Here is a 20,566-nt window from a genome sequence, read left to right as displayed (position 1 = left end):
CCCGTGCTCTCGGTTTTGTAAACCGTCCCCTCAGTTTTTGAAATCTGTACCCACGAATTCATAATCTGTGCCCACGCTTTCGCAATCCGTGCTCTCGGTTTTGTAAACCGTCCCCTCAATTTTTGAAATCTGTACCCACGAATTCATAATCTGTGCCCACGCTTTCGCAATCCGTGCGCACGGTTTTGCAAACTGTAGCCTACTCGCGGAATTGAAGCCTCTGTCTGTCAACAGAACAAGCTCCTTCCTACAGGAACATTAACCAATATTGTATACTGTTTTATATATAAATTGTCCTAATGCGTTTACACACGAGCGCGTGGCGCATATAAAGCATGCGTTCATTGCCGCGTTTCACTGGCATAAAGTTGGTTTGACATTAAACTTTCGTGAATTTAGGTACCATCTCTAAAGTACACATTAAAATACCCTTTTCCAACTTCAAAAGCATTTAAAGGGAATGATTTATAGCCACAAAACTAACTGTACAGTGTTCATGTGTGTGTCAGCTATTATGCACAACTTTTAGATTACTGAGTATTAAAATAAACCATCAAATCATATGTACATATTCCTATACGTATCGCTATTGAGCTTTAAATAATGGTATATTTGTGTATGAGACCATTATACACATAGGAATGTTTGCATGTGATTTGACGGTTTATTTTAATACATATCAATAATCTAAAAGGTGTGCATTCTATCTCACACACACATGAACACTTTACAGTTAGTCAGGGAAGTCATTCCCTTTAAATGCTATTGAGCTTTAAAATGTGTATATTTATGTATGAGCCCATACAGCAGTGAAACACATAAGAATATTTGCATTTGATTTAACTGTTTATTATAATAAATATAAATAATCTAAAAGGTGTGCATTATATCTGACACACACATGAACACTGTACAGTTAGTCTTGTGGCTATAAATCATTCCCTTTAAATGCCATTGAAGTTGGAAAAAGGTATTTTAATGTGTACTTTAGAGATGGTCCCTAAATTCACGAAAGTTTAATGTCAAACCATCTTTATGCCAGTGAAACGCGGCAATGAACGCATGCTTTATATGCGCCACGCTCTCGTGTGTAAACACATTAGGACAATTTATATATAAAACAGTATACAATATTGGTTAATGTTCCTGTAGGAAGGAGCTTGTTCTGTTGACAGACAGAGGCTTCAATTCCGCGAGTAGGCTACAGTTTGCAAAACCGTGAGCACGGATTGCGAAAGCGTGGGCACAGATTATGAATTTGTGGGTACAGATTATTAATCCGAGAGCACGGTTTTGTAAACTGAGGGAACGAATTACAAAACTGTGGCCACGGATTTGCGGGTCTTGTTTTTTTTCTCTGAGGGGTGACCAGACGGGCTCCGTATAATCTGAATTTTCTATGTAGGTAAAATATTTTCTTTGGGAAATTTTGCAATAGGCCTATTTTGAGTGTTAAACTGTGTTCTTGAAAATACTTATTATATACTATCTCAGTTGTCCATTATATAATGCTCATGAAACAAACACAAATATGGAATCCAGGAAATGATGACATACTGACAAAAAGTCAAAGAAGAACAAAAACTAGATGTGTAAGCTAAAGACGTGTAAAGAACCAGAAGTTACTGCTGCATAGATAAAATGGTTGCAAACCTGCTACCAGGCATCTGGACACTGATATCGTTCAGTCTATCGGGTGAGATTAAATCTTAAAACCAAACTGAGATCATATATTATGACATTTATGACAGTTTTTATTTAAATCGCTTGTGTTCACAGGTCTCATGTGTTTCTCCTAAATGCACAAATGAGAAAATTGATCAAATGCAGTGAGAGTTGTACAAGTACATTTACAAGATAGAATAACGTATAATTTTTTGTTATGCACAGTGAGCTAAATCAGTTTATAACAGACAATCTGTGTTAACTAACATAATTAACATATATTGTATATTGTGATTGCATATTGTTTTTGTTAACTAATACGCAAGACATTTTTAATAGGCTTATGATTTCTTGTACGCTTCTATTCTAGGCATTTTTGCTGCTGGTTGGACAGTTCATGTCCCAGCGGAGCCAGTCTATGCTCATCTCGGGTCATCTATAGTTCTGCCTTGCACCTATGACTACCCCAAGGACTCGGATCAGAAAACACCACGCAAAGTTCTATCAGAGATGTGGTGTTTAAATCAAAGCCACTGCATCACTCCAAGATACGTGTACCACAGCGCAGGAATATTCCCTGAACCTTCATACCAAGACCGGGTGAAGTTTTTAGGGCAGACGGGGAGTAAAGACTGCTCTCTGAAGATATCTGACCTGAAGTCAGAGGACAGCAACGTGTACGTGTTTCGATTCATCACGGATCACCTGATGGCCAAACTTCCAGGACAGAGAGGAGTTACACTTCTGGTCATCTGTAAGACACACATTCAGAACAGGCAATACTTCAAAATAATCACAATTTTTACATTTTCCCTAACTGTTATTGATACAACTGATATTAATCAGTCAATCTGTTTTAAAATGAACTAAACCCCGCACAACTATGAAAACATCAATTTTGTGAGAATTATATTTTGATAAAAAAAGCACAAGTAAAACTTTGGCTTCCTCTTTTAGCAAACAAAGTGAACACAAGTCGAGTCATATACTCTTAACAGACCCTGTTCCTCAAATTCCTATTTTACAGGAATTTTATTCATAAAATCTCAGTACCTTAAATGCCTTTAACAGTGACCGATGAACTGAGAAATCAATACATGTTTACATAATAAATATCAAAACATTACAACATTTTTTTGTAGACTGACATGACGTCGAGGGGTATGCAGGAATGTCATGTCGTTATGGTTGCTATGGAGACAGACTCTTTATGCATATAAAACATGTCTTACCTGGTCGTTTTTTAATTTCTTACAGCTGGAAAGACATCTTCATTTACTATTGGAATCGTGTTTGGAGTTTTTTTCATCTTTATAATAACTGTCATTCTGATATGCATACAATGCAAGGCACGGTAAGCTACACACCTCGATAACACACTCAATTATCATGTTGATTTTGTTATTCATGGTCATGGAAGCTCATGGAAAATCTTTTTATCTTTTAGGAGAGCGATGTGCAGATCAAATTAAATAATAAACATAACCAATTAACTAACCACAGAGAATGAGAAACTGCGATCAACACACATGTATGGTTCTGCAAGATGCTTATGTTGCTCTTTTTAACATTATTTTATGTCTCTAAAGACCATTACTTATCTATTTATATTATGTTTAATTATATTCTGATATCTTGTTAGTTTTCAAAGTGCTTTACATTCTTTTTACGTATGCAATAAGATATAGGAGGTTGTAGGGCCTACGGTTGGTTTGAAAAATAAATTTCCCTTTTTCTTTTTTTTAAATCTGGATAAGAAAAATATCTTCATGTCAGTTAATTTTCCTTACCTTATTGGCATTTTATTCTTGCAAGCAATTTGTTAAAGGGTAAGACAATATTAAATCACAGGTTTCCAATGCAACCAATATAAAACGGCTATATACTTTCAATAAAATTATGAAAATTGCAAAAAAAAATGTTATTCAGTATTTTGAAGTTGTTTGTGGTTTGACAAACAAGATGAGTCACTAATTCTGCAGGTTTGTTTTTCTGAACTAGTTAGTAGCTTAAATTAATTAATTAAAAATGTAGAAAAATGTAGATTGGTGTTGGAAAATTCCTAAACAATAAAAAAGAGATTTATTTGAGTTTCTTGTATGGAACCACCAAAACATTTGTTTACTGAATTTGTTTACTGAAGTGGGATAAACTTTTTCATCATGAGATTATTCAATCTAAACATTGAAATGGTAACTATTTTTGTAACTTTATCTCTAATCTGAACAATTGCATTTGGAATAAACACCGGGGACAATTTACAAATCGAATGCATTTTGGCTCAAGACGACCCCATATTCTCTAGTGTCAAATCGTGCAAGCTACATAATGTTAATGGTCCATAAATGCTTTAGGTTTAAAAATCCATGTAGAAATTACTGTCACTGGCTATCACGTATTTGATCAGAATCCATGTTTCAAATTCCAGATTATTCTCTCCCATGTTTTGGCTGCTTGGCGAGAACAGTATAAACAACGCTGGGGTCATCTTTGAGTTTCTTCTCACCATCTGGAGATATGTTTGTGACCTTCACCTGGTCCATACTGTAAATAAACAAAAGCACAACATCGCAATACTCAATACTATAGGACTGATACAAACCAGCACGTATAAATCGTTTAACTGTGTTTAACCTGGGCATGCGTGAATAATGCACCGTAATGTAGTCGATTTTTCCGGGTTCCTCTGTGGTCTGTGCGGCTTCTTTCAGGGGCACGATGGAGGGGTGGCTGCTTTCATACACCTCCTCTGGCTCCTCCTGAACAGACACAAAATAAAATCAATGTGTCATATCCTGTGGTTTCTTCACTGGTAACACTATGGCTCTGTTCCAAAACCTAGTAAGCTGCCTCACTGTCTACTGCCTACCTGCTGCTTAAATACAACCATCTGAAACAAACAAAGGCACCATTCAATTCACATATCACCAGTCCTAAATAGTGTATTACAGACAATGACCAAATCAACAAAATGGAATTCAGGGCCGGCCCAAGCCTTTACTGGGCCCTAAGCAGAATTTTATTTTGGGGTCCCCCTGTGCCCCCAATACAATCGACTATTGTCAATGTTTGATTATTTGCACACATACTTTAAACCTAACATACCCAATTCTATTAGTTGTAGCTGTGTTTGGGATGTAGGAATGTCATAAAAAACACATAAACCTTGCATTACAAAAGTATTTTGATTGTCAAAACATTTGATAATTTCGTTACTTCCAATTTTAGAATCAATTTTAAAAATTATTTTATTTTATTTTAACCACAACCTATAAACACCCTTTTAAAGCCACACAGCCCTTGAGAATGATTTAATTTCTATTTATTTAGTGTATTTACTAGGGATGCACCGAATGTTCGGCCACCGAAAATGTTCGGCCAAATATAGCAAAAAACGCAAGTTCAGTCGAATATGTGAAGTGGCCGAATAAATTTGACCGAACATGACTCGTGATACGATCAAGCAGCAACCAGCGCAGAGAGAGAGAGAGAGAAACGCGTGTGCTTTATTACTGCCGCAAACATTTTGGCTGTGTGTGTGTGTGCGTGTGTGGAGCATTTTAAAGTGTCAGAGAAAGACATATTTACGGGACTTGCCGCACGGAAGTAAATTTCCGAATGAAAGCGTCTTTACCGGTCGGTAACTTTACTTCAGACGGAAGCGGGCTGTCTGACAGTAGCCCTGCTGCACGCGACATCCTTTGACATCATACAGTGGTCGCGTGCGCACAGTTCCCTGTACTAAACAACTTGTCAAAGTATGTTCTGTGCACCTTCTGAGAGAACAGTCAGCTTTTGTGGGCGGAGTTTGGAGGAGAGACGTGAACTGAAATGGTTGTCAGTCATCAGCATCCGTCAGAATTGCTTGCATTGGATGTTTTTTTTTCTCAAATCATTTTGCAATGTAGCCTATAATAATCCAACAGTTTTAGTTTATTCGTATTTTTAGCTTATGGCCTAATGTGGAATGACACTTTTTAATGAACTGTTTTGTTGTAGGGGTACAGAGTAACTTACATTACATTCTTTTAGCAGTCAGTTATAGGCCTAATTAATATAGGCTATTCATGAAGGGAGAGGGCTCAATTTTTTGTTTGAATTTACTTTGTTTTGCTCAATTTTATATTAAGTTGTATTGTATTTTATTGAAAAGCCAGACAAATTATAAAAAGCACATTTTGACTACTCAGTTTGTGCAATAGTGAAAAAATGGCTTAATAAATAGAAGAAATGCAAAAAACCATGTTCGGTGTTCGGTATTATTCGGCCTTCGGCCAAGTGTTTCATATCATGTTTGGCTTCGGCCAAGAATTTTCGTTTCGGTGCATCCCTAGTATTTACTTTACTTTAATTACATAACTTTCATCTAAATCAGCATTTTGTTGTTTGCATCAGTAAATACTGTCGGATGTTCAACATTTTTATCGTTAAACACTAAACAGTTGTCAAATATTAAATGTCTTTAGTCACTTACAGTATGTCGTGTGTTTCACAGCACTCTTTCAACTTCAAAACTAAAGCGTCTTGCAGAACTACAGCTGAAGACGAGACGGTAGCTCCGTCGTCTTTGATTTGATTGGTCACTGCTCAGCTCTGTAATCAGTAACTCCCGCCTCCTCTCCTTTGATTGGCCACCTCACTTATTTTGAAATTGCAATGTTGCGTTTAGTCCGTAATTTCACAAATTTTGACGCATACCACAGAAAAATTTGTGGGTACGGCCCTACGTGAGAAAATGGATGTTTGTCGTTAATATATCACAAAAAAAGCTGTAATTTCATGTGCTCTTGGGGGCCTCCTAGTGGCGGCAAGGCCCTAAGCAGCCGCTTAGTTCGCTTATATGGAGGGCCGGTGTTCTGCCAATTTATGCATCCCTATCAAATTTTGCTACCTCCATACAAAACAGGACTAACCCCTCCCCCAACCCAACCCTTACACCTAAATAACCCCTCCCCCAACCCAATCACAACACGAGGGTAGCACAAATTTATGGGTAGCATAAATTGGCAGAACACCGGCTCTGATGGAATTTTATGACATGGTAGTGGTTTCAAATTTAGGCATACTGTCCTACTGTGTATTGAGAGACATGTCACATCACCAGCTAAGGTAAGTAGTTTCAATATGAAATGTGCACGAAATATAAGAAATTAGTGGATGACGTTTAAACACAGGGGTATAATAATTTGCCGAAGGAGATAACGTATATACAAAATGCGCTCTGTGGAGCAGTTTGTCCGTTTAGAGCTACTGTAGAAACAACATGAAGAAGTCCATGTAAGGGGACCTGCGGTGAATGTAGATAGAAATAGCTCATTCTAGGGCTGGGCGATATGGCAAAAAAGTAAACTCGATAGTTTTTCTATATTGATCGATAACGATATTTATTTCGATAAATATTTAATTTAAAAACTGTATTTAAAAGAATCTATTTTAAATACAGTTTATTAACAAAAGTTAACCTTTAACCAGTTAAAATTCAATTAAATTAATGCACTGTTGCAGCACAGAGGATATTAGGCCATGAACAACATGTACCAGTTCATTCAGTCTCATTTTGAATCAATTGACTCGTTAAGTAAAGGGAGTGTTCATTCAATCAATGAAAGGGCTCCGTTACTGTGTACATTCGAACACTATTGGCTCAGCAGTGAGCACCTGCGCACATACATAACGCTGCAATACATAATGTCTTGCTCGAGTAGTGGGATTCATTCAATGTATTCAGTGAACCTATGCCTCATTTCCACTGAGCAGTACGGTTCGGTACAGTAGTATGGTACACTTCGTTATGGGTAACCATTATCAGGCTTGCCAGATAATGCAAAAATGAAACCAGATTAGCAATTTCATTATACACAACTGCGCACACAATATGTGCCAAAATGAAAAATAAAAAGAAATTATTTTATTTTCATTTTCATTTTTACACTGACAATGCGTTGTCCCTGTCAAATTGAAAAAGAAAATGCAATTGGTGATTTGACATTTAATTTTCACTAAAATCTCGAGACAAGACTGCCAATTTGAAAATGAAAAGGCAAATGTGAAAACATTTTTTACGAAGGTTTTATTAATGTTCACGCAATAATACTGACACAATTAAAATTAAAATGTAAAGTTTGATTTTCATTTTATTTTATTTTCTCTTCTCTTTTATTTCATTTTCATTTTCATTTTCGTTTTTGTTTTCATTTTCTTTTTCTTGTTCTAAGTCATGCAAATTACAAGTTAATCAGTGGGTGTGGATGAGCGTCTGCATTACTGGGAACGCCCACAAAAACGTCATATCCGTTTATCCGAGCAAACGTGTGTAGACCTTGTCAGGCGCTTGGCCGTAGCTCTTTGTAATGATGACGATGACTGTGCCTGGTGCAATACCGAAAAGTTGTAGTGTGGTGTTCTGCATCTCTGATAAGTTAACAGGCGAACAAACTAAAGCATTGGAGAGCCTGTATCTCTAGCGTGCCCTGAAACATGCCGGAGCGCGATTGTCCCCACTCCGCCGCTGACCTGCGCTCACATTGTACATTACTATCCGCACCCGAGCACGCTATCATCATTACACTGTGACTGCTTTTAAGAAAACAAACAAAGCGATCTTTCTCAGCACAATAGAATCCATCGTAATGTTCGGTTTGAGGTTGATAAGGTGTGTTTAACCTCACGCGCGTGGTGCGCAGACAATTCGCTTAGAGATACAGGCTCTCCAATGCTTTAGTTTGTTCGTCTGTTCAGACGTCTGTTAACTTATCAGAGATGCAGAACACCACACTACAACTTTTCGGTATTGCACCAGGCACAGTCATCGTGATCATTACAAAGAGCTACGGCCAAGCGCCTGACAAGGTCTACACACGTTCGCTCGGATAAACGGATATGACGTTTTTGTGGGCGTTCCCAGTAATGCATCCACACCCACTGATTAACATGTAATTTGCATGACTTTTGAACAAGAAAATGAAAATGAAAACGAAATAAAAGAGAAGAGAAAATAAAATGAAAATCAAAGTTTACATTTTAATTTTGTCAGTATTATTGCGTGAACATTAATAAAACCTTTGTAAAAAATGTTTTTGCAATTTCTTTTTTACATTTGACTTTTCATTTTCATATTGGCAGTCTTGCCTCGAGATTTTAGTGAAAATGAAATGTCAAATCACCAATTGCATTTTCTTTTTGAATTTGACAGGGACAACGCATTGTCAGTGTAAAAATGAAAATGAAATTTTCATTTTGGCACATATTGTGCGCACAGTTATGTATAATTAAATTGTTAATCTGGTTTCATTTTCATCGTTTAATTAATTTATTTAAATTTGGCAGGATTTGCCTTCCATACCTGTGTTGTCGTTCCCCCAAAGTGTATAGATACCAAGAGGAGCAACTCTGGTGCTTTTTTGAGAGAAAACAGCACGTCTGCCATTTTGGGGTGAAAATGCTTGATATCTGACAAGGTTTCTAGCGAGCCAAGGCTTTTGTCGTCATGTATTATCATCATTCAGGTTGAATTTCAGCTTTAAAGACATCTCACATAAACTGTAGTACATTTCTTTAATCATGCAGGCATCTTACATACAAGGTTCAATATTTTAATGTGCACACAAACTCACTTCATTACATCTCTAATCTGTACAGGGCAGCGCTGCTGTTTCATAAGCACCAGCTCATGTTAGCAGATATGTTAACGATGGATATAAAAACGTTTGTGGTTGAGTTTCGAAGTAACTCGCTTGCAATTGCGCCACAAGTTTGTTTTGTTTAACCGGCGATTGAGAAAAAAATAAGACACTTGATAAACCGCGTGATGACAACTCGAGGTCAGTTTCACCTTTGTTTCCGCTTCCAGTAATGTTTTCCTCCTCATGTCGAGTTTTCTTTGCCAAGTGCAGTATGAAATGGACTTTGTACATTGACGCGCATGATAAAAGCTGCACGCTGACTGACGGTTGTTGCGTTTATTTCTGCGTTCTGTTAGACTGTAAGATTAATCCATATCGAGTCAAAATGCCAATAGTTTATCATCGTTTTTTGAAATACATTCTATCGCGATTCGATATGATATCGTTTATCGGCACAGCCTTAGATCATTCTAAGGTAATGTAATGTCTTTATACACATCTGAAGACGTAGTTAGGTATATTATAATGCATTTATCTCAATGGATACTCCAAAAAAATGTAATGCCTCTACTAAATGAAAATTAACGAGTTCGCATTAACATGTAATCAGGTAAGATAAAAAGGTATATTTGGCGTGCTGTCCGAGGGAAGGGCTCCAAGCTCGGAACTTTGGCCCGAACCCAGAGTACTTCCCCCTTCAAACTGGGATAGAAACGAGTGAGGCGATGGGGTGGAGGAGGGATCCTGCAAAACTGTCATGGTACAGAGGCAGTGTTGCCAACTTTTGCAAGACAAATAAGCAACTGCAGCTCCAAAAACAAGCCCAAAACAAGCCCAACATTATTCATGATCATCAATGTAATTTATTATCAATTATTTCTTATTAATTAACGAGCTTGGGTCATTTTAAACTGACACTACCCTGTTTGAAAAACACAAACATAAATTATTTTACAAAAATTAATTGCAAATCTCTGATGTGAGCAGTATAGGCCTGGAGAGATGGAAAAGGAGAAGATATAATGACCACTTAACGTAGCTGTAACAGCCACACATTTATAATAAAGTAAAACTGAACTATATGCATTTGATGTATACTTTTTTAAATTATATTCTGCAATGATCAATACATTTATTTAATACAATAAAAATGTTTGATGTTTACCTTATAGCCTAATAAATAGGGTCATCCCTCCCTACCCCTTTGCTGCACCATGATCAGATCTGAACACTTTTCGTTCATTTTCACATTTCATTCTAATCGTGACAGATTTAATACATTTGGTTTATTTGGTAGGGGAAAGGAGGCGGTGTGTTTGAGGACAAATGACGCTATTCACACGTGCTTAGGCTTGAATAACGCTGTGTAGCCAAACGCGCAGATCTACACTTTTAACATGTTTAATGATGTAGCCCGGTTATAAAATGCTTTTTATCTTTAAGTGAATATTTCATCTGTTTAGTATATTTACCTCCGATTACCCAAAGCGCGCCGATGATTACGTGAAGAGACCACTGTAGCATTCTTGGCTTCTCTATGTTGTGTTACGTGCTTAGATCGGTTGTGACCTCCTGCGGCGCCGCGCAGACCAATCGGCGCGTGACATCATAGTACCGCGAGAGTAATGAGACAGTAGACGTCTCTGTATGCTTTCAAATAGCTCTCGCGGTGCTGTGATGTTATGCTCTGCCGCATGTAGTACAAAAAGCCTACTGTCGAGCAGACAGTGTTAATGGATTGAACAAAATAGCGACCATAGATGTAAAGAAACAAAGTTGCTTGTCAGGTTCAGAACAAGCAACCATATTTTTTAAAATAAGCCCCAAAACCCGCAACAAGTGATTTTTTAACGCAACTTGACAGAAAAAGAAGCCCAAGGTCGCGTACTATAAGCGGACTTGGCAACTATGTACAGAGGTGAGGGGCGGCTTTATATAGCGTCTACTCTGCGCTGATTGGTTGGATTACATTATCAAGCTCCTCCCGAACTAAATTAAATAAACTCCATTTAAAAATGTTGCCACAGAAATTTAGTTTTTCGATTTCAATAACCTGAAATGTTTAATAGCTTTAGTATTAGTGAACTTTAATAACCTTGCTCGGACAAAGAAAACTTACCGGAATGTCTGACATTTTTGCACTCTTGAGAAGAAATGTTTCTGAAGTTGACTCCCTGAACAAAGTCTCGCTTGCTGGTAAATCACCTTCTGGCGAACGCTGTTTTGAAAGCAAGACATTCGATTAATTTCTAATAAGAGTGTTTTTGATGAGATTTGTGTAAAAAAAATTAAGAGTTAATGACCTGTTTATCCTCTGTGAGATTTTCAGTGTCCACACGATGCATGTTTTTACTGCAAAAGAAACATTAAATGGTGTGTAAGATCAGAAAAGATGTAATTTTCACCATTATCATGTGTAATTCAACAGTCACCTGATCATGACCACCACGGTTAATGAGATCAGCGCCACAGAAACGCCCACAGCAGATGCCAATGCTATCACCTTCAGTCGACCTGGACATACAGTGAATTCAATGTATTGTTATCACACTAAATCCAAAAACATTGCAATCCTATGATTTTTTATTATTATGCATTTTGGCAGACGCTTTTATCCAAAGCGACTTACATTGCATTGTTTTATACATTTGTTTCTGACTATGTGCAATCCCCTGGGTTTGAACCCATGACCTTGGCATTGCTAGTGCCATGCTCTAACCACTGAGCCACAGGAAAGCTGTATGCGTATGAAATTCAATTCAATTTTATTTATATAGCGCTTTTCACAATGTGCATTGTTCCAAAGCAGCTTTACAGGAGCAAATAAGAAAAACACAGAAAGGTAAAACACAGCACAGTGCATGGTGTATGGAGGACTAAACCTGCAAAAACTATAAATAAATGAATGTATAAATAAATAAATATATAAACGAATAAATGTAATAATATGAAAATAAATACAGGAATGAATGGTTTGATAAAACAAAATAATTCGTTTTAGCTATTATTGATCTTAGCTTTAACTTTTCTTTTCATTTTTTAAATTGATTTATTATTTTTTGTGTCCATTTTTAATTATTTTTAATTATTATTATTTTTTATTTTTAGATTATTTTATTTATCCTTTCCTTTTATTTTTACATTTATTTATTTATACGTTTATTTATTTTTATATTTATTTATTATCGCATGTATTTATTTCCACTTTTATTTATTTATTCTTGTATTTATTCTTACTTTTCTGTGTCTTGTATGATAATTAGATGGGTTGGTCTTGCCTACTATTGGTTCAGCGTAGATTGAAGCGTTTGATCGATTACTCTTGACTTGTTTTGGACTAACGTCACGTCACTCACTGATCGTTTGCTTCGTGTATAACGTTTATGGCGTGCGCACAATTAGCTAGAGAGTTACAGCATTTAGCCAATGAAGTCGATAACCATGCATCAAATGACTATGTGTCATTCAGATTAGATGCATTTATTGAGGATTTATTACAGATTGACGGAGAGATAAATGACAAAGTTCTTCAAAATCTGTGCGAGTCAGGGGGTGCTAAGGTGGTGACCAAGTTCCGGTTACAGGTCCTCTGCCAAAGAGGTGCATGAACGACCTCAGCAGATTCGTCGATTCTGAAAGCACAAGACGACTTGATATTAAGATGTCTAATAAACACAGACTTTCTTGTTACATGATTTTGACATTCTTGTTAAGATTGCAAATTATTGGTATGATCGCCCGTAACGGCTGAAGCGAGGTGAAAAAATAAATAAAGCGATTTGACACGGGATTCGTACCCATACAATAAAGTGAGGCAGCGTGTCACTACGGTAACAATCACACTAAGCTATTTCGCAATGCTAGCTGCTGCGGATCTTTGCAATAATATCAAGATGTCACACAACAATATGCAGCTGGATGAATCAAGGGAATATGCCCGTTTTAACTTGTGACCTCTGTGTTATTTATCTCTTATGGAATGTAGTTTACGAGTACCGTTTAGTAACCACGTCTTTTTAGAAGGAATGGTTTCCATTTGATGGCCCCTGTAGTGAAAGAACGATGCTCATTACTACCGTGTTAACTTGTGACTTAAGTTCACTATGTCTCAATTCATTTACATTATGTTACATCATGTTACATTAAATCTTTACGCTTTTTCTAACCGAAAGGCTGCTTATAACTATCACTTTGACAAAGCGTTAGCTTGCGACTTCGGTTTACAAGCTCATCTGTGTAGTTAAACCTTATTACATTTTGTGCTTTATGATTTTCACCAGTTGAACTGTAACACCACCATAGCACCCTCTGACTCGCACAGACTTTGAATGTGCTGCAAAGAGGCTAACAACCGAGGGAGAACTTTGTCATTTATCTCGCCGTCAATCTGTAATAAATCATCAATAAGTGCATCTAATCTGAATGACACACAGTCATTTGATGCATGGTTATCGACTTCATTGGCTAAATGCTGTAACTCTCTAGCTAATTGTGCGCCCGCCATAGTTACTTAACGTTATACACGAAGCAAACGATCAGTGAGTGACGTGACGTTAGTCCAAAACAAGTCAAGAGTAATCGATCAAACGCTTCAATCTACGCTGAACCAATAGTAGGCAAGACCAACCCATCTAATTATCATACAAGACACAGAAAAGTAAGAATAAATACAAGAATAAATAAATAAAAGTGGAAATAAATACATGCGATAATAAATAAATATAAAAATAAATAAACGTATAAATAAATAAATGTAAAAATAAAAGGAAATGATAAATAAAATAATCTAAAAATAAAAAATAATAATAATTAAAAATAATTAAAAATGGACACAAAAAATAATAAATCAATTTAAAAAATGAAAAGAAAAGTTAAAGCTAAGATCAATAATAGCTAAAACGAATTATTTTGTTTTATCAAACCATTCATTCCTGTATTTATTTTCATATTATTACATTTATTCGTTTATATATTTATTTATTTATACATTCATTTATTTATAATTTTTGCAGGTTTAGTCCTCCATACATGGTGTGTATAGACCAAGCAAGATCATTATAATAAATAATATCTAATAAATAAATGAATAAATAAATGCAGTCTCCCGGTGAGCAAGCCAACACTGCACTGCTGTGGCGAGGAACCCAAACTCCAATGATGAATAAATGGAGAAAAAAAAACCTCGGGAGAAACCAGGCTCAGCCGGGAGGGCCAGATCTCCTCTGACGTGTCATAGCTGCACTCAGTGACCCCGACCAAAGCCACCGAGCAACGTCCACGAAGAACAGGGAGAGCCCACGAGCCGCGACCCAGGAAGCCCCACCCGCCGAAACCGTGCAGGTCCAACCCGGTCTCATTCTGTGATCAACAACAGACAACAGATGAACAACCAGGGAAAAGTAGTAATGGCATAATTAACTTTATTCCTCTGTTGTCCGACATCGACCACAAAACAAGACCAACCAGACCAGACCCACACAGTCCCAACAAATGAAACGCTCCGAACCACAACCAACAAGCCCCCCCACTCCCTACAAACACCCACCCAGCAACCTCCAATCAAAGTCACTGAGTGTAGCCATAACAATGAAAGCATATGAATGTTCCGGATCATGAGCAACACATGCACATCATATACTATACTTTGGTCTATAGAACATTTGTTTATCTGATGCTCAACAAACAAACACTGTGTAGCGCACCAACCTCGAACTTTGACAGTGAGAACAGGGGAGCTATGCGCTCCGATGCGGTTGCGGGCCTCACAGTAGTACTGCCCGCTGGCTCTAAGGCTGACCTCAGGAATGGTGTAGCTGGGACCCGATCGAGTTTCCCAGGCGTCAGCTGCATTGATCCGGTACCAGGTGTAGTTCTCCACCGCCGGGTTGGCCTGACTGCTGCAGGTCAGCGTCAACGAGCTGCCCGCGTCGATCACGGTGGAGGGACGAGCCAGCACAGAGGTGTTTTTGGGGGCGTCTGAGAGTAGAGGTCAGTCAGAACAAAGGTTCAGAATGTGAGATGTAGAAATTAAGTGACTGCACCTTTTTTTTTTAACTCAAATTTAGGCCTCATTTACGTAAATACTTCTATCTTGAAAATATTTACATAATATTTAACTTTACAATAATATGAGCTGTTTAAGTTCACACAATTGGAATAAACTTACACAGCACTGAAAAGGTAATAGTGGCCGATGTCCCCATGCCAAACACGTTCCATGCAGTGCAGTAATACTGTCCAGAATGGTGGGAACGCACGCTGAGGAAGGTGAGATTTTGAGCAGTGCCTTTGGTCCAGGGCTGACCACCGTTCACTCTATACCAGGCGTATCTCTCCGCGGGAGGATTGGCGTTGGTGCTGCATGTCAAATTGACAGCAAACCCTTCCATGAAGTCTCCTTTAGGACTGGTCAGGATTCTTGTGTTCTTTGGGGAGTCTGAAAGCAAAATGTTTTAAATCCCAAATGTGAAATAATTTAAATCCCAATATTGCTCGCAGACAATATAATACAAAATTGCAACATTCTGGTTTACCAAAACATTGCTTCCTTGGGTAAATATTTTGAGGTAAACCTCTAAAAAGTGATCTTAAAAACAACTAGATGGCCCTGAATAATCCAAAAAGTTTGTTGTTACTGTAAGTGAAAACAGGATGTTCTAGTTTCACGAATCTGTGCAAATGTTTCTTTCGTAGCCGAGCATCATGTGGTTTCCCGATATGCTTTAAAAATGCACATTGATTTGAACTTTGATCTGTTGGAGGTTGGCAGACAGTGTGACATAATGTCCTGCCAAAAGTAAACCCAAGCGATTACACAAGAACCAGTCAGTAAAAGAAACTTCTAACTCACAAAGACATCAGCTCACAAGACTGAAAAATAGGAAATGGGACAAGTGGAAAGTTCAAATGTCTGGTGCCTTCTTTGACCAAAATAGAGTGACATTTCCACAACAGATTGCAAAGCTGCAAGAAACCTATTCAAGTTTATACTGTCTAGATAAAAAATATCTACACATATTTTCAAAGCAGCATCTGATCAGCCTCACAGGTAACGTTCAGTAAAACGGGTCTGGACCGGCCTGTCCCAAGCGGGTTGCGGGCCACACAGAAGTATTCTCCATGGTCCCTGTAGTCCAAACTCCACAACCTCAGCTCAGGTTTAAAGCTGTCCGGCACCCTGCTATTTTCTCCTTCCTTATACCAAGAAAAACTTTCTGCTGGCGGAGCTCCAGCACTGCTGCAGGTCAGAATCACTGAATCGCCTTCTCTCACCGCCTCCCGGGGGCTGATCTGCACTGTGGTATAGCGGGGAGCATCTAAAAGATATATATATCATTTATATTTATAAATAGAAAATCATTTTGAGCAGCAGAATTGTTTTTACTCACAGCCAAGAGCCAGGACGACACCAGGTGACTGGACATTTTGAGGGGGTATTGGACGGCAGGTGTAGGTACCTGCATGCTGGCTGTCAAAATTGTAGATGGCTGATATCTTGCTCGACTGCCCTAAATTGACCCCATTCCGATAAAGGGCAAAGTTCCTGCCAGGGGCAGCACAACCTTGGGCCACACAGCTCATGAACACGGTCTCTCCGGCGGCAAACATGTTGCCTATTCTTGGTGGATGTACGTGAACCTGAAGCTCTGTAACCAAGACAAGATTTGTACACAGTCGGTACACGACACATCCTTATGATTTAAAGCAATAGTAATAACATTAGGGTATTTTGAGGTATTATATAAACGGGTGAGGGTTACGAATTTAATCAAATCAATTTCTTCAAACCAAAGCCATAAGTTTGGGCTATTATAATATTAAACTTTGTTTCGCAGATGCCACTATATCGATCCTCTCCAAAAAGGTTTTCTCAAACAGTGCACTGCACAGTCAAACACACCTTAACTCATTTTATCGCCACTTCCGCCCTGCAAACTTCTGCCATTGGTTCGGAAAACATGTAATCCCGCCCCCAAACTCAACCTATTGGTTGAGATCCATTTCACGACAAGGGCTTTCACTAAATCGTTGCCGCTATTTAAACACATAAAAGTGAACGGAGAGATGCCTTTTTTCCTGATTAAATGGCACAAAAACGTTTTGATTTCTCTAAACGTTTTTGATCTCTTTAAAGAATTATTAATTAAATTATTATTCAATAAATAAATAATTTAATAAACTTAAAATTGCAGCATTCTTGCACTTCTAGTTTACACTCTGCGAAAAGACAACTTACGAACGGCTCCATTTAAATACTCTATAATATATATTATTAAAGCCATAGTTTGCGTTCTGCGAAACATCAATACAGTCAGGGGTGCACATAAGTTTTTCTATCTGGTTCTCAAGAGAGCACCTGGAGATTTGGTTTGGTGCTCACATTGCACATAGTGTGACAAATTATATTTACCTATTAAAAATAAAAGTAAAAAAGTAGTTACTTTTTAATGAACAATAAACAAAATAATAAAGTGGGATAATACTATATTTATATTACTTTAAAGTACACTTAAAATACAATGATAATGTATTTCTTCTTGTTTTTCTTTTTACATTAGTAAATATTAATTTTCAACACCAATTTTGAAACCTAAAACGACAACCTTTTTGGTTTTTGGCAGGTTGCTGGGAAGTGCGCTCGCGAACGCACATGGAGACTTGCGGTGCGGAGCTAGGATCGAGTATAGCATAGAGAAACACAAGCTGCGTGCAAGTGTCAAGTTTAAACAGCTTGTCCTTTTATAAAGTTTAAGAGAAGCGGTGTTTTGGTAGACGTGCAGCGCAGTTCCAGACATTCACAGAGGCTGCGCGTGCCGCGTGCTTCTCTAGTAACGAAAGCAGAACCAACAAAGGCGGAGCTACCAATACTCCGTTTTTCATCATTTACACCCAGGTCCCGTTTAACACCGGGAACAAACGACATATCAGTAGATTTGGCAGCATTCAGTACAAACGGAAATCTTATCCAGTATTACATTTAGTCGGTCTAAAACAGTGATTGTGCATCAAAAGTTTTCAACCAAGTCAGTACGCAAATGAGCGTTCTAAACTTATTTACAGAGAGCATTTTTAATTTTGGTCGCGCATGCGCACCTGCGCACCACTTATGTGCGTCCCTGAATATAGTGCAAACTTCACTACAGTTTCCCCAAACACGCCCTGCCGCAGGACTGTGGTCTGCCATTGGTTCAGAAAAACAAGTAATCCCGCCCTCAAGCTCACGTTGGTGCCACTGCCAGAAGCTGACGACTGAAAAACACCACAGCATTTACGCTCTGCAAATACTCAATGGAGGGTATGCATTGACGTCACTTTCGCCGGGACACGCTCCCCTGAGTGGTAAAACTAAGGCAAAATGGCTGCATTCAATAGGAGGAGCAAAAACCGGGACTAAAACACGCAATTATTTGCTGAAACTACAAGCAGCTGGACTCGACGGCGATGCTTACGACTACCTTATGACTTACAAAGGAATCGGGTGTTCTTAGACACTCAAATGTTGCGCGGAATTGCGTTTCCTGATATTGTAACCATTCATTTTGCCCAGTGTTTCACCACTCAAGCAGGCGTGTTCTGGCGTGTTCACGTGGGAAAGTGACGACACGTGCATACCCTCTATTTACGGATGGCTAACTTAAAATTTTCACATTAAAACTTAAGATTCCAACATTGCAACATCAAAACCAATAAAACGTCCAAATTAAAAACGTACTCTTCACATTTGAAGTGAACCTCACCTGTGACGGAAAGACTAATTGAGTCAGGTGACGTCCATCTGCCCTGCTGGTGATCGGTCTCGAATCTGAAATGGTACGTTCCTGCATCGCTCAGCTTCACGTTTGTGATCTGTAAACTGCATCTTTTGTAGCCCCCCATGTATTTGACCCTGGCCCTGTACGAAGGACTCATCTTATTTTCGTCAGAATGGAAAGCGATTTCCCGTATGCTGTCCGCGGAGATGTGGAACCACATCACCTGTGCTGAGCTGTAGGGTGAGGGGTAGTCGTAACTGCATGGCAGTGTTACTATAGTCCCTGCCCAAACGCAGATGTCCTTCCTGGAGAAATAGATGAGCCATGTACCGGCCCCTACTCCTATTGAACAAAGAAAAATAATGATAGAGGCCAGCGTTGATCATACTTGGGTGAATGTTGTTTTTGAAAAACAGGGCATAGCAGATCAATACAACATAACCTGTGTTCCAAGGGCACTCAGGTAGCATCAGCAATATCTATATATCTATCCAAAATTGTTACCTGCCACAGCCGTAGAGAAAATGAAGGTCACAATTCTCCACATCTCAGATCTGGAGCCTTGTCCCATTGTAAAAGCAAAAAACACTGTAAACAACTTTATTATAATGACATAGCATAGTTTTTAATCATTGAGAATGAGCTCATAATGGTACCTGTTTTTTTGATGATGTTTGTCTTCTCCGTAGCACTCAAAGCTGCCTGTGGTATGGAACACACATTTGATGAGAGATTTTTGCCATCAGAGAGAGATGAACAGATGCACAGCATAGGACGCTGAGCCGAAGAAAGCAGAAGTTGGTAAGGAATAGAAGTGAATGTGGTTGGCATACGCCTGTCTTATGCCCCGTCTCTCTGAGCATCTGAACTCTGGGTCTGTCTCCAGTGAAACTCTACTCCACCTTCAGCAAGGTGCACAGAGCAATAACCACAAGTCGCTGACACCCACATACATACCCTTCATCCCTTACAAAGTCGTTAAGGGCATCTGAGCTAGCAGTCACATCACTGTGATTTATTATTGAGATTTCATTTTCATGATTTACTTCTAAAAACCATGAATTACATCATTTACTTTGATTTCAAAACCACATTTAACTGTTACCTTAATAAGCAGGCCCTTTACATAAGCATTTCTTTTGCAAGATAGTGTTAAGTGGTTACTAGCCGAAGACAATCATCCCAAATCTGTAATTCAAACTGTGAATTATACATGGATATGGACATTATAGTATCAATTCTTCATTTATTTTTTAAGACAGTGAGGCTGTTTTTTAGGTGTCAGCCTCATTTGTCTGTCTTGAGTATGTTTTGTTTTAAGGATAAGGACCAAGTTGCAACTTGAAAGTTATTGTTACTAAGGGTCTGTTTAATTTAAAAGGGGTTTTGCATCCGGCTAAAGAAAAAGCGTATAGTAGTAGTTTAAAGCCCTGTTCTGGAAGACACCACATTACACATTTTGGATGTCTTCCTAATAAAACACTTTATTTTAGTCATTGGTTTGTTTAATAGAGCACTCCAAGACCT

The 20,566-nt window shown here is 38.2% G+C and overlaps 2 protein-coding genes across 6 annotated transcripts; one reads left to right on the top strand and one right to left on the bottom strand.

Annotated features, from left to right (window-relative positions):
- Positions 1-1,568: 1,568 nt before the first annotated feature.
- Positions 1,569-3,755, top strand: LOC130558573 (sialoadhesin). 2 transcript variants are annotated; one of them, XM_057341066.1, is made up of 4 exons: positions 1,569-1,696; positions 2,036-2,441; positions 2,923-3,019; positions 3,113-3,755. In XM_057341066.1, exons 1-4 carry the CDS (start codon positions 1,642-1,644, stop codon positions 3,173-3,175), a joined length of 621 nt encoding a protein of 206 aa, XP_057197049.1. In that variant the 5' UTR covers positions 1,569-1,641; the 3' UTR covers positions 3,176-3,755. The 2 variants fall into 2 exon arrangements, with proteins under 2 accessions (XP_057197049.1, XP_057197050.1); XM_057341067.1 differs by having other exon boundaries at positions 1,584-1,696; positions 2,036-2,419.
- Positions 3,756-3,870: 115 nt separating this feature from the next.
- si:dkey-33i11.1 (B-cell receptor CD22) lies at positions 3,871-19,938 on the bottom strand. Of its 4 annotated transcripts, none has more exons than XM_057341065.1 (13): positions 19,696-19,938; positions 19,544-19,600; positions 19,025-19,381; positions 16,676-16,933; positions 16,334-16,603; positions 15,454-15,723; positions 14,994-15,263; positions 11,720-11,801; positions 11,591-11,639; positions 11,407-11,505; positions 4,535-4,555; positions 4,323-4,424; positions 3,871-4,209 (listed from the first exon to the last, which is right to left on the bottom strand). In XM_057341065.1, exons 1-13 carry the CDS (start codon positions 19,868-19,870, stop codon positions 4,168-4,170), a joined length of 2,052 nt encoding a protein of 683 aa, XP_057197048.1. In that variant the 5' UTR covers positions 19,871-19,938; the 3' UTR covers positions 3,871-4,167. The 4 variants fall into 4 exon arrangements, with proteins under 4 accessions (XP_057197048.1, XP_057197046.1, XP_057197045.1 ...); XM_057341063.1 differs by having other exon boundaries at positions 4,300-4,424; positions 19,025-19,375; positions 19,696-19,937; XM_057341062.1 differs by having other exon boundaries at positions 4,300-4,424; positions 19,696-19,936.
- Between the last annotated feature and the right edge of the window lie 628 nt (positions 19,939-20,566).

This window comes from Triplophysa rosa, linkage group LG8 (genome assembly GCF_024868665.1).
Source record: "Triplophysa rosa linkage group LG8, Trosa_1v2, whole genome shotgun sequence".
NCBI classification, from domain to species: domain Eukaryota; kingdom Metazoa; phylum Chordata; class Actinopteri; order Cypriniformes; family Nemacheilidae; genus Triplophysa; species Triplophysa rosa.
Note: the sequence above shows the minus strand (reverse complement) of the source record. Positions and strands in the feature narration are given on the sequence as shown.

Coding starts and splice junctions, on each gene's coding strand:
- LOC130558573 (XM_057341066.1), top strand. CDS start 1,642: ATGGTTGCAAACCTGCTACCAGGCATCTGGACACTGATATCGTTCAGT. Junction 1,697..2,035: donor GATATCGTTCAGTCTATCGG/GTGAGATTAAAT, acceptor CTTCTATTCTAG/GCATTTTTGCTGCTGGTTGG. Junction 3,020..3,112: donor TGCATACAATGCAAGGCACG/GTAAGCTACACA, acceptor TTTATCTTTTAG/GAGAGCGATGTGCAGATCAA.
- si:dkey-33i11.1 (XM_057341062.1), bottom strand. CDS start 19,870: ATGCCAACCACATTCACTTCTATTCCTTACCAACTTCTGCTTTCTTCG. Junction 16,604..16,675: donor TGTCGTCCTGGCTCTTGGCT/GTGAGTAAAAAC, acceptor TATATCTTTTAG/ATGCTCCCCGCTATACCACA. Junction 15,724..16,333: donor CGTTTTACTGAACGTTACCT/GTGAGGCTGATC, acceptor TTTTGCTTTCAG/ACTCCCCAAAGAACACAAGA.